Source organism: Hermetia illucens, chromosome 5 (genome assembly GCF_905115235.1).
Source record: "Hermetia illucens chromosome 5, iHerIll2.2.curated.20191125, whole genome shotgun sequence".
NCBI lineage: Eukaryota > Metazoa > Arthropoda > Insecta > Diptera > Stratiomyidae > Hermetia > Hermetia illucens.
Window position 1 is genome coordinate 33,641,381 of NC_051853.1, and position 13,155 is coordinate 33,654,535.

Consider the following 13,155-nt stretch of genomic DNA (forward strand, 5'->3'; position numbering starts at 1 on the left):
ATGAATGAAAGTCGAAAGCAATGCACCATAAACGCGTGAATTGTCTTTGGCAACCATTTGTCGATTAGCATTTGCTGAGACGGAGGGATTTATGTGTGCCATTCAGGATGGCGTGGTCGCCACCTGAGCATATAAAAAGTTTATAATGAAAGAGCCGTTGGAGAACGGCTAGTGCAAAATGTGTGGTTCGGCCTTAGGGACGTTGGATCATTTCATTTCTGGCTGGACTGTAATGGGCCCGACACAATACACGAAAAGACATAATGCTGAATGTAAGGTGATCCATTAAAACCTTGCATATAAGCATGGGCTGATCATGGGAACATGTCCAGTTTACCGATATGAGTAGTACTTGATGTTGTTCTACTTACAGCATGCATTGAGACCGACAAGTACTGACGTGCTGCTAGTTGACAAGGGGAGTCCCTACGCTTATATTATTGATGTTGCTATCCCCCATAATGGCAACATTGAACGGAAATACATGGAGAAGAAGCTGAGCTATGAAATCAAGAAAATTTGGGCTCTCACGAAAGTGGTTGTAGTTCGCATAATATTGTATTCTCCCATTAACCTACCAGCAGCCTAAATCACCACCACCTCTTTATCTTTTAAGTAGGTAAGATCATCTGAACCTAATTGCTTGGAACTTAGTGCTAGTATTAGGTAAAATCCGGCATCTGCCAAGACTGTGACAACTGGGATAAACAAAAAATTAATTTCAAAAAGTCTTTTTAAAAAGCCAATGAAAATGGACATAAGCCAAACACAGCACTTAATCTTTCTCAAAGGGGAAAATAGTAATAATAACCACTCGCGCGACAATCCAATTGGATCTGTGTTTCATTCAAGACCCCAACGGTGCAATGCAGGACTATAGTACACTATAGGAGGAGTCGACTCAGCAGTGAATGCTCACTACATTGCCTGCTACAGGCTAATCAATCCAATCCACACTTTAAGGCCCTGATCCAATCGAATTGTTCCACCTACGATTATTATTACTTTTTCGAGTTATCACAATCTCGGCAGATGCCGGATTTTACCTAATACTAGCACTAAGTGCCAAACATTTAGGCTCGGACGATCCTATCTACTTAAAAGAAAAGGGGCGCTGGTGGTGGTGACCGGGGGTACGTTAGTGACGAAATCCGTCGAGAACTCCCCGCAACATCGAACACGTATGCAGAATGTACCACCTTAATCAAAAAGTTTTCAACTGCATCAAAAGTGCATCACATGCCAACCACAATCAAGTTTAGCATCAAGCTTTTGACTTGTTGTAAGACGCTACTTCAGTTTCATTATCATCACAATTAATGCTGTGTAAGTAATAAGCCTGCAGCCTACACAAAAGTAAAGTTCTTTACCAAAAGGGCAGGCGTCTCTGACCTAGGCTGTCCGCATGTACTACTTATTTCAACTCCGAGACCACTACATCATTAGTCAAATGCAACTGCGAAGAAAATTCTTCGGGAAAAGCAAACCCGCATTTCCTTTAATCAAGTACCAACTAAATGCCATCACGCGTCTCTAATAACCGCGGGAAACTATCAAAATAAATAGTGACGCGTGCCGCCATGTGCATCGCCATCGGGTTGAACGAGGACGCCCGAAACAACCGAACGAGAGTTTGTTTTGAATGCTTATGGCCTCCGAAGTTTGACAATTTACATGGTGTTCCCTGTGCGTGTTTTCGCGACGAAAGTGTTTCCCGGCCGATTAATTTGCCGCCAAAGTGTAAATATGATGAGAAAAGTGCCGTTGATCGTTATTCTAGGCTCCACCGGAACCGGAAAGACAAAACTTTCGGTTGAATTGGCGCAGAAGTTCGGCGGTGACGTGATTAGTGCCGATTCAATGCAGGTACGAGTGTAGCGCGTACTCTCATGTGACCGTAACCTCACTTTAACATGTGATTGGGGTTCAGAGTGAGACATTCTATTCATTTGTTTGGATGAGTGGATGAGTTTAGTTTGTTGATATTATAGTTTCTGGGAGCTTGAGATTAGTTTGGCAGACATAGAACCTGATTAAAAATTGAGATAAAGCGTTGTGTTGAGGATATATGTAAACAAAAAGCTTAAGTTGTCGGATATGCGATAAAAACGCTTCTTTTAAACATTAAAATTGCGAACAAGATAATTCCAATTAATGAAGAAAATTGAAATCCAGACATGGTCGAAACTAATCTGTTTTGCATGTACTCTCACTAAAAGATTGTTTTGGTTTTGATTCGGTGTGTAAAATGAAGTAAATCGAAGCCAAAAGTATCTCATTCAAAAACAGTTGGTTATTGTCTGAAGATAGACGAAACCCTCCATAATCCTCGGATTGCAATATTATTGAGAGCCTGTGGATCTATGTGGCGTTAGATGGGAGAATCGAGTGCAATGGACCAATAAGATTGGAGTGCGCAGAGGCTTTGCCTCTCCCCACTTCAAATCCTCAAGTGCTGAAGTAAACTGATAATAATTCTAAAAAAATTGAAAAATTTTTCTATTAAATTTGTACTTAGTTTTTCGCAAAGTATACATATTTCGATAACTATTGCGTCTCTTTCTCAGTAGTAGAATTCGAAACCAATTATCTTGCGACATGACGGAGCTTAGAGAGGAAACCGAAAAAATATTCCGAAATTTAAATCTGCCGTTTCACGTGCTCTTTTTTGGAGCGCCCATCGGTTCAACGGAGGCCCTCCACCTTGACAAGGAGACCCACCTGGGCCCGCTCGAACGTGGAGCTTGAAGGAGTTCTCTCTTCGCTCCAGGACTTTAAAGGGTGCAGTCTGGTGGGTGCAGCAGCCTCCGGCAGGCATCCACCCTAATGAGGGCCTGTGAACATGTCTTGAGGTCCCTGGTTCTGTCGATTTTCGATGTAATGTGTCAGGAAGGTGGCGTCGGTGGCAGCTTCGAAAAAGCGTCTCCGAGCAGACACAGTATACCAGAGTCGTTTAATCCTGCTCTGATATCCAGCCCAGGATCATATACCGTCTCCGAGGATGGCCGTGAACTCCTTTCGGTGGGCTGTGCGAAAGCCGAGAAAGACGAAAGGCAAGGACTGCGACCACGACGGATCGTCGCGAGCCATTAAGGCGGCCTTTAGTGTCGGGTGCCAATGCTCCAACATTCCTTGGGACTGCGCATGGTATGCAACAACCCTGTGAAGTTTGAAACAATGGAGCTTGCCTAACTCCAAGAAAAGAGTAGACTTAAACTTCGTTCTCTGATCCGTGATTATTACGTCTGGTACACCAAAGCGCGGGATCCCCTCTCGACAGAGGGCCTCGGCACATAATTGTGCCGAAATATAGAGAGGTATTGCTTCAGACCACCGTGGAAACCTGTCGTTGATTGTGAAGCAATACTTGCATCCATGCGAGTCTCGCAATGGGCCAATGACATCGAGGTGGATCCTGTGGAAGCGCTTGGTCGGCAGAGGAAATACGCATGCATCCTATCTTACGTGCTTGTTGATTTTGCAGTTTTGGCACGCGATGCACTGGCTGGCCCAAGAGTTAACGTCCTTGTTTATGGACGTCGTCTTGATGCCTGGGTGCGCATGCGTGATATACTTCCTTTCGAAAATCGGCCGGAACGAGTGGCCTAGGTCCCTTTTCTGAGGTCTCACAGAGTAAGTAGGAGTTTGAGCCGAAGATAGGAAACCCCTTGAACTTTGGAGTTTGCATTCAGACTCTGAAGCTCTGTGTCGTCTTTTTGCGCCTCGGCGATTGCCGTATAATCCGCATAACCCGTCTCAGGCATCGATGAACACAGCTAAGGGCATCTGGCATCTGGCCGAGTAAATGCCAGGATTGTAGCCTCAACAGATAAGTAAGCGTTGAGGATCGCTTGCTGATGAGCGGCCTTGGGCAAGAAACGAAGATAGAAGTTTAACATGCCGAAAAATCTTCGCAGTTCCTTCACCGTGTTTGGTAGGGAAAGTTTCATATCGCTTCAACCTTGCCTGGGTCTGGTTAGATTATGTTAAGGGTAATCATGTGTCCGAGAAATTTCACTTGCGTCTGTAGGAATCTGCATTTTTCCACGTTTAGAAGGAACTCGCCTTTAAAGAGACGTTAAAAAATGCACTCGAAATGGTCCAAATGCTCATATTCTGAAGAAGAAGCGACCAAAACATCATCCATGTATACGAAACAGGAGTCTAAGCTTCGTAGGGCAGAGTGGTTGAATGTCTGCCCAACGTTGCACAAACTAAAAGCCATCCTGGTGAACTCGAAAATTCCGTGGTCGGTATGGCTTCGAGAGCAACAGGGATGGGCGATGATACGCCTTGGCTAGATCCAACGTCGTGAAAATACGGCAATTTGTCAGCGGATGCGGGAAGTCATGGATGAGTGGAATAGGGTACCCGCCGGGAATTGTCTGAGCATTCAGACGCCTGTAATCTCGGCAAGGCCTCCATTCGCATTTGGCTTAGGGACCAAATTAAGTGAAGATGGCCGACAACTGAAAATATCCTGTTTCACTGGCTCATCAAACTCTTTCCTTGTAACAGCTTCTGCGGTGAGAGAGAGAGGACGCACTTTTGAGAAGATGGGGGAGTCGGTAGTGTTGATTTGATGCTGCACATCGTGGTAAACTGGCTGAAAGAAACTACTTTCAGTAGTGATGTTGCGGTATTTTCTGAGGAGTGCGCGAATGCGATGGTCGGCAAGTTTCTCGAAAACAATGGAAAGAGTGTCGTTTTCGGAGGTGGAAATTTTTCATGACGACTTTAAAGAAGTTGCGGGGTCTATTAATGCTTTTGCGGGTCCACCAATAGTCCATGGTGACATAGGAAGTCTGCGCCTAAAATGGGGGTGCTAATGTCTGCCTAAACGAATCGCCTCGAAAACGTTCGGCGCAATCCGAGACTTACGCCCACCTGCCTGCAGCCGTAAATGCGGATGGGAATCGATTTCGCGACAGTCAATCGCAAGTTCTGCGGTATCAATGTATTTGGAGGGGGTACGGTGAAAACCGGTACCTCAATGCCCGTGTCGACCAGGAAGCGACGCCTGCTCAGAGGGTCAAAAATTGTAAGGCGATGCGGGTCACGGCGTGCCGCTACCCGAACGCCCTTTTCGGGAAGCAGACCTTGATCGTGACAGCGATCAAGATCTACCTATCGAATGCAAAATACCTACCGTCGCCGTAAGCTTCGAGACTGTGTCCGCAAGTGTCGTTACTATTGCTTTCAAGCCTTCAATTTCCCGAGTTGTGTCTCTAGAGATTTCCACGACAACGGGATGTGCGTACACCTCGTGTACACAGTCGAAGGCCGTTGCAACCAGGGCGACTTCAATAGCTCTGAGCCGACCTTATCTCCACCCAGCTGCCTCATTTCTCGAAGTAGCTGATTGGGAGTACGGTTGCCCAGCGTCAGCTCGTTCAGTAAGTGATTCAGCTTCGCTTTATCCCTCACTTGCAGTCGGTGTAAGAGTTGTTCCTTCAGTCAGACGTAGGAGCAATCCTCCAGCACATCTGTGCTTAACCATTAAGTTAACCTCTCCATTCTGGGCACACCAAAGAAAAGTCTAAATATATGCAAACAATCGAAAAGTGTTTCTCTACGTTAATTTTACGAATGCAATAATTTTATCCACTTGTTGAGCTACATGCACCTGGCTTCTGGGGGTTTTCAGGTAAGTTTCTAAAATATAGTATATAGTAGTGCTATTATTAACTTTATTTGAGTTGGAATTGGATCAAAGGCCCAAATTTCATATAGATGAACTATTGTCATTTTTTGCAGATTTTCCGGTTGGATAGGTTCTGAGAACGAGACCGTTTACGCTTTTCGAGGCATATATTTTGAGTCCTCACTTCCCTATGTTCCACCCATTGTCAGAAATAAGATTAGTTTCGAAAAGTACTAATCAAGTCCTTTCATTTGATACCCCTCGTGATCATATTTTGTAAAAAAATTACACCTTCCTTTCGTATGTATGGGGAGCTTCTCTATACTCAACAGAAAATAGTGCCACTCGCTATATGTAAAGGGATTCAGAGACCGCATGTTCTGATCACATTTCGTGGCAATAGCATCAGTCGTTTCCGAATAAATAGGGTGTGATAGACAGGCAGACATTGAATCGATTTTATTAAATTTGTGCTTTACACAGAACCTTAACAAAGCTCCATTTTCGAAGTCCTCACTGTAATCTGTTAAAACGAAACTGTCCAACCACGTAAATGACACAAACAACATTGATGTAGATTCATGGATGCAGAGAGCTGAGTTCTGTTGATTGAGAGTAAGGAATTCCATCATGTGTTGATGAGTGAAACAGAAGCTGTGGCAAATTACTTCGTCACCATTTACCGCATCAGTGTTTTGATGGCCCTGTGAGGCAGACACAATGATGAATAGCTGAAGAGGTGGAAGGAGCACTCCGCCACGATTTTCAATTGTGTAACTTCCTGTGGATGATTCGAAACGCCACCGTAAATTGCGGATACGAACTGCCTTTCCAAGCGGAATCAAAATTATCACTGTCACCGCATCACCGCAATCGAAGGTAGTAAGGCCGCCTATCTGGGTGGCCTCCCTGCGAAACTTTCCATACCTTTCCTGTAGTCCCATACATACATACATGTACTACTCCCATTAATTCGCAGATGCTGGGAACCTGAGATTTTTCCCAGTAAAAGAAAATTCCGTTGAATAGCATTCGTTTTGCGTACTTCACACTGTCACCAAGCTATTAGTTAAAATCTTCCTGAAACACATACCTTGAAAGTTTGATCGACAGAAAACAAGCTGGTCGCCACTTTTCATCTTTCTGTATAAAACACGTTAACCCTATTTGGATCATTGCGAGACAGTGTCTGAAATTTAGATCACCGCTTCATTTCGAGAAAGTTTTCGATAGAATTAACATGAAGTGAATCTGAAGCAGAGCCTACTAAACTAAACGACATATGAAGGTGCCAAATGTCACGTATTCTATCGAGGTAAAATCTAAGGGGAATATGGTTGGCGTACGGGTCGGATGTACATGTACGTGTTGAAGAAAAGGCGTAAGGACAGGATAGGTCATATCTGTCCTCCTAATAACATATTTGGCCAGCCCGAAATGAAATCCTTGGGATACATAGTTCTGCTGTTGTAACTTGGCCACTTTCAAGATGGAATGTATTCCCGCTTTCCCACGACTTCAGATACCGATCAGCAACGGCTGTTTTTGAGTCAAAGACCTATTTTAGGACAATTTAAAATTGAAAAGTCTGGCGTCAAGAAAGATCACAAACAACGCAATTGACACACTAGCTAGTCAAGGCATCGCTTGTTGTATTCACCGGCGAATCAGGTTTGGTCTTAAAAGCCTCACTGCAATAACAAATTGGTAGAAACTAGCAGCCTCTGGACTTATTTTCAAAAAATTGGATAAGTTGTAATTCGACAGACATTATGGTACATTTGCCGGAACTAAATACAGCTTCTGAGATCAGTTAGGAGGACATATCTGAAATTTTTGTTACAGTGGCCAAGATGGGCAGAAGTCAAAAACCATGACTGCATATCGAAATCTCCTATCAAATGAACACTTCCAAAAAATCAGCCCCAAATAATCTTTCTGACCACCCCATCCATGTTTATTACAATAGCGCCCAATGTGGGATTTTAAAAGTTAAGCTAGCTAGTCGGTGGTGAGACTTTCATAATAAAAACCTACTCTGGCGCCGACCTTCATTTTTGACTCCTAGATAGAGATGGCATGAATCTAACAAACTTTCTTCCTTTTGTTACTTTCTAGTTGTAAGACCAGGACCAATAACTGGTTGAATTCCTATGTTGGAATAAATATTCTGACTTCTGGCTGTGGTGAAAAGTTACGCCTAAAGTAAAATGGCTAGCATTACTTATATGGTACATTTCTGGTCATAGATATCTACGACCTTCGCCTAAATTCAGAATAAGGTAGATAAAGAGACAGACTTTCTATTCATATGAGTAATACGGCGCCCAGAAATATGGTAGGCTAATTATGTCACGTACTCAGATAATGGATATCCTTGAACAATTATTTTCAATAGTCAACTTTTGCTTTTGCAACAATTAGTTATCAAAACTAGATCGCCAACTGGATATATAACTATTTCCCGGCATCCATATCAAAATGTGAGAACTGAGCATAATTCATATTTTCTAAAAATAGTGATGGAGATCCATGGGCACAAATTCGTTATCATAATGGAATATGTTTATTTATGTATAATTATTTTATTATGTATATTTTATAGATTAGGGATTTTCCCACTCACAAATCTGGAATTTTCGCAATTACTCAGAGCAAAATATGATTAATTGTCAACTATGGAGTGCGAATGAATATACCAGCTTTGAACATAATCATAAACTATATTAAAATACATTTTAAATCCCATTTTGTTTGCATGGTCATAATAGCATATTTATACTTTGTAAAACAACTTTGGTGATGGCTTGCCAAAGCCAACCTTCCAAAAAAAAAAAACTAAGGCTACAATCATGCAATTACGGGCAAATTCTACAGGAACGATACCCTCTGTATCCGCTTAGCAATTGGGTTAGGTTGTAACCAACTTAACCGTGCCTCACATCTGGGGTAATTCTGTGAGTCCAATGTCCTTTAGATCCAACGGTCATTCTTTTGGGGGGTATGGTAGGTGAATGCATTTAGTCACACAGTCTTGGACTCCCGGTTCGGTACGGCGTCGAACTACCAACTAAACACCTCCCCATCGTCAGAGAGCTAACCTGGAACCGTTTGTCTCATTACTTCTGGCTAGTCCACGAACTCTCTCGCCTTACGGAGCCTTCAAATCAGGAAATTCCTTTCACCAACAGGAGGGGAGAGGAAGAAGGGAAGTAACACTCTAAGGAACCCCCTGCCATTCGACTCTTAGCAACGAGAAGGACCCGAACGTAATGGGCAACACGGCTCCACCTGTCAGCACTCCTCAGCATCTCTTCGACAATGCTAGCTTTTGCTATTCTGGTACTACTGCTGTGCTCACAGATCTAGTAAGAAGTAGTTACACGTATTCACTTATACATAGGCAAAAACTTGCCGATCTCACCAATACATTGGCAAGTCCGGGCGGTATGTCAAACACAGCTCAAAGGCAAAACAATTTGAAATCGTGCATATCCGTTTTGATGGTGTGGTAGCTGTCTAGTATCTCCCTGTGCCTAAGTTGCCGATGAGCCGCGCAGTCCATCTGCCTCTAGTTTCATTTTGACACGAGAGCTGCCACTCGTCTAGACTGCGTTGCCGTTCTTCCCGAGCAACCACCTTGCTTGGCTCATCTCGCTTGCGCTTGTATATGGCCTGATGACGCTCCTTAGCAAGAAGCGCAACGGAGATCACTCCCACGATCACCATCACGGCCGGTTCAGAGACAGTGCGGTACGCAGACGCCACCCATAAAGCTCCCCGTATCTGTACTTGTGGGAGACGTTTACGATATACTTCCTTGCTAAGAGTGTCAGTCCATATCTCTGCGCCAAAGAGCAGTACTAGATTTTGGACCCCAATATTTGCCGTTAGCCTACTTAACATCGAAACTCCAGCTGGAGCCTTGTTCGCTGCTGCTTTGATTCGCTCAGAAAAGCTCATCTTTGAGTCAAGAGTCAACCCGAGGTTCTTTACCACTGGTTTTGACTCGATTATCGACTCGCTGAGCGATACGGGACGCAGGGACGGGATTCTCCAAGCTGTTTTCCTTTAATAATTGCCTGCCTGTGCTTCCGTGTTCTTGTCTAGCTTGCCTTGTCGAAACGTTTTTCAATATATTATCACATGTTCTGCTGCTCAAATATTCTGGTGTAACTTTTATTCTCTGCGGGGCTTCAATCTTTCATTCATTGAATGGTTTAGTTCTGCCGGTCTTCCAGCTCATTATTCCCCACAATCACAATTTGTTTCCTAGTGATTCGGTTTGTTCTCCAATCGGTGCCAGCCACCCTCTTCTTGAAGTTGATTTTCAAGTCGATGGTTCTGTCCAAATTCAATTTCCGTGCAGCGGATTTCGTAGCTTCGAATAATTTCCTTTGTTCAATAGAGTGGAGAGGTGAATTGCAAAATTTATCATGCAACCAGGCCGTATTCACCTTTTATGGTGCACTTGTTCCTCTGTGCGAAAGCATACAATGTTTGGTTCCGTGATTCCCAGCTTCCGAAAGACCTGTCTTGATTACGATTCCATCGTACAGGTAGTGCTAAACTTCCTAGCCTTAAAGTCGCCCACTAAAACTCTTTTAAAAAACGGACACTCACATTATGTAGCGAATATTGAAGGTTAACTTGAGCTTCGAAGTTGAGGCCATTCTGGTTACACGTCTGCACTTTTCGTTCCTCGACCTTTCCTTCCGTTCCTACTATAAATTCACCGATTCTACCGCCAGTTCTTTTGAATCTGCATGAGAGCTTCTCCGAGATCATTTTTCTTGACATTTGACATATATGATCCTTCCATGATCAGCACATCTTCTATTCTTCTTTTGAATCCCTTCATTATCTAATTTTTTATCGATAATTTTCATGTTGAGATCTTGAGGGCCTGCCAGAACTTTTCTTAAAAAATATAAGCCTCATATTTCCTTTACGCTTTCTACCATTTCTAGTGTTTGTCCTAGAATATCTTTCCGCACAAGTGGAAGGAGGTTCTTATTATCCCTTTACATAAAAAAGGTAATATTACACTTGCCGAAAACTACCCATTCTCAATAGGTACGTAAAAGGCTGCCTCCCGTGTCAGTTTGGATACTTTATTGTGGAGGAATACCACGGATTTCAATCGACGCACTGAGTTGATGTTAATTTGCTTGAGTTTACTAACTTTCCTGCAAAGTCTCTGAACGGTGGAGGAGATGATTGACTTCTCGGAAGATTTTGATTCCGTTCACTATTCTTTACTTCTCAACAAACTCCGATCGTATGACTTTCCATTAATTGTTTTCTCCTGGTTGTGATCGTACCTTAATAAACCTAATGAACTCTACTATTTTTCATAATATATGACCTATCCATTGCCACTTTAACGCTCTAATTTACTCGACTCCAATATAGCCTCATTTGATATTAGATCTGACCACAGTACCCTGCTGACCTCAAGCATTTAGCTCAAAGAGAGATTGGTGTCCACCCTCTCACCGGTCAGGAGAACTTTCCCTATCATCTGAGAAGTAATGCAAAATCTCGGTTCTTCTTTTTTCTTTTCTTTTTCTTCAGACTTTGTCCCGTTCACAAGCGGGGTCGGCTCGTCGTGATCGGCTTCGCCATTTGGCTCTATCGACTGCCTGATCTGGGTGCAATCTCGAGGCTTTCAAATCCCCATCCAGCGTATCAAGCCACCGTTGCTTAGGTCTGCCTTTTGGTCGTTTACCATCGACTTCGATGTTCAGACCAATCTTTGCAAGTGAATTCTCGTTTGCACGAATTGCGTGACCATACCATCGAAGACGCCTCTCTCGCAGCTTTTCCACGATCGGTGCAACCCCATAACGATCGCGGATATCCTCATTTCGGATGTGATCTAAACGTGTGACGCCACTAGTCCAACGTAGCATCTTCGTCTCCATTACCGCGAGACGCCGTTCATTGTCTTTTATGGTCGGCCAACACTCAGAACCATAGAGAGCGACTGGACGGACAACATTGCGGTAAATTTTAGATTTGAGACGTTCGTTGATACGTCGATCACAAAGGACACCAGTTGTGGAACGCCACTTCATCCAGGTTGCGTTAATGCGTGAAGCAATTTCATGACGCAGTTCTCCATTGGCTGATAGCGTTGACCCGAGGTATTTAAATCGCTCAGATCTGGGCAGATCACTGCCACTGACAGTGATTGTGCCTGTTTCATGGGGATCGGTCGTCAAAAATTCAGTTTTGTTTAAATTCAATCTGAGACCGTGTTGCATGAGGCGATCATTCCATTTTTGAACAAGTTGCTCGAGATCATTTTTGCTATCAGATGCTAGGAAAACATCATCTGCATAAAGCAGTGTGTAGGGCGCTGGACGTTGGATATCCCGTGTGACGGTGTCCATAACAAGGACAAAGAGGAGTGGTGAGAGGGCACTTCCTTGATGAACTCCAACAGAGACACGAAGCGGTTTTGATACACCCGCCATACTTCGAACTTTACTTTTCGGATCGTGGTAGAGCAATTGAACCCAGCGCACGAGTTCTTCTGGCACGAAGTGTTGTCGTAAAGCATACCAGATGAGTTCGTGTGGTACACGGTCAAACGCTTTCTCTAGATCCAGAAAGGCAATGTAAAGAGGGCGATGCTTCTCACGGTGTTTCTCCATGAGTAACCGCGCAGCGTGTATTGCGTCAGTAGTTCCGCAGTTCTTGACAAATCCGGCTTGATTCACGGTTATTTCAACGATTTCGCGAATACGGTTGTCAAGAATGCGTTCAAAAATCTTCATAGTATGGGAAAGTAACCGGATCGGACGGTAATTTGAACATTCTGCTGGACTACCTTTCTTTTTCCATATTGGAACAGTGGTACTTTCTTGCCAGTCAGATGGTGTTCTTCCTTCCTGAATAACCCGGTTAAAGAATTCACTCAGCCACGGTGTTGGGTCCCAGCTCTTTGCTTTCCAGAGCTCAGATGCGATGTCGTCAGGTCCTGTTGCTTTCCCCGATTTCATTTGTTTTATTGCCTCCTCGACTTCAGTTGCGCTGACTGGTGGAACTGCTCCAAATGTCGGCAATGATTGTGGAAGTGGAGGATGAGCAAATTCTTCAGTTGAAATCTGCTCGAAGTATTCTCGCCATCTATCCGTCGCGGCTCGACGATCAGTAAGCAAAGTACCGTTCTTGTCATTAACACAACAGAAGTGTTCGATATCCTGTGTGCGTTCATCACGGCTTTTAGCAAGTCGGTACAGATCTCTCTCGCCATCCCGAGTGTCCAGTTTATCGTAAAGATTTTTGAAATGGTTCGCTCGGGTGACAGCGACCGCTTTCTTTGCTTCCCGGTTGGCATTCTTGTAAATTTGCCAATTAGCAGGCGTTTTATCGTCGAGAAATTTGTGGTAGAGGCGTTTCTTTTCACGGACCTTCGTTTCAACATCATCATTCCAAAGCCAAGTATCTCGGTTGATGTACCGCTTACCCGGCTTGGTGACCCCGAGGGTTGCAGAGGCCGC

General features: G+C 43.9%; 1 protein-coding gene across 1 annotated transcript in view; it reads left to right on the forward strand.

Moving 5' to 3' along the window:
- The first annotated feature begins 1,402 nt into the window (after positions 1 to 1,402).
- LOC119658005 (tRNA dimethylallyltransferase) overlaps positions 1,403 to 13,155 on the forward strand; it is a 280,134-nt gene continuing 268,381 nt past the window's right edge. Inside the window, exon 1 of the mRNA XM_038065226.1 lies at positions 1,403 to 1,866. Coding sequence (XP_037921154.1) covers positions 1,675 to 1,866 — 192 coding nt within the window. The 5' untranslated portion in view covers positions 1,403 to 1,674. The remainder of the gene's footprint in view (positions 1,867 to 13,155) is intronic.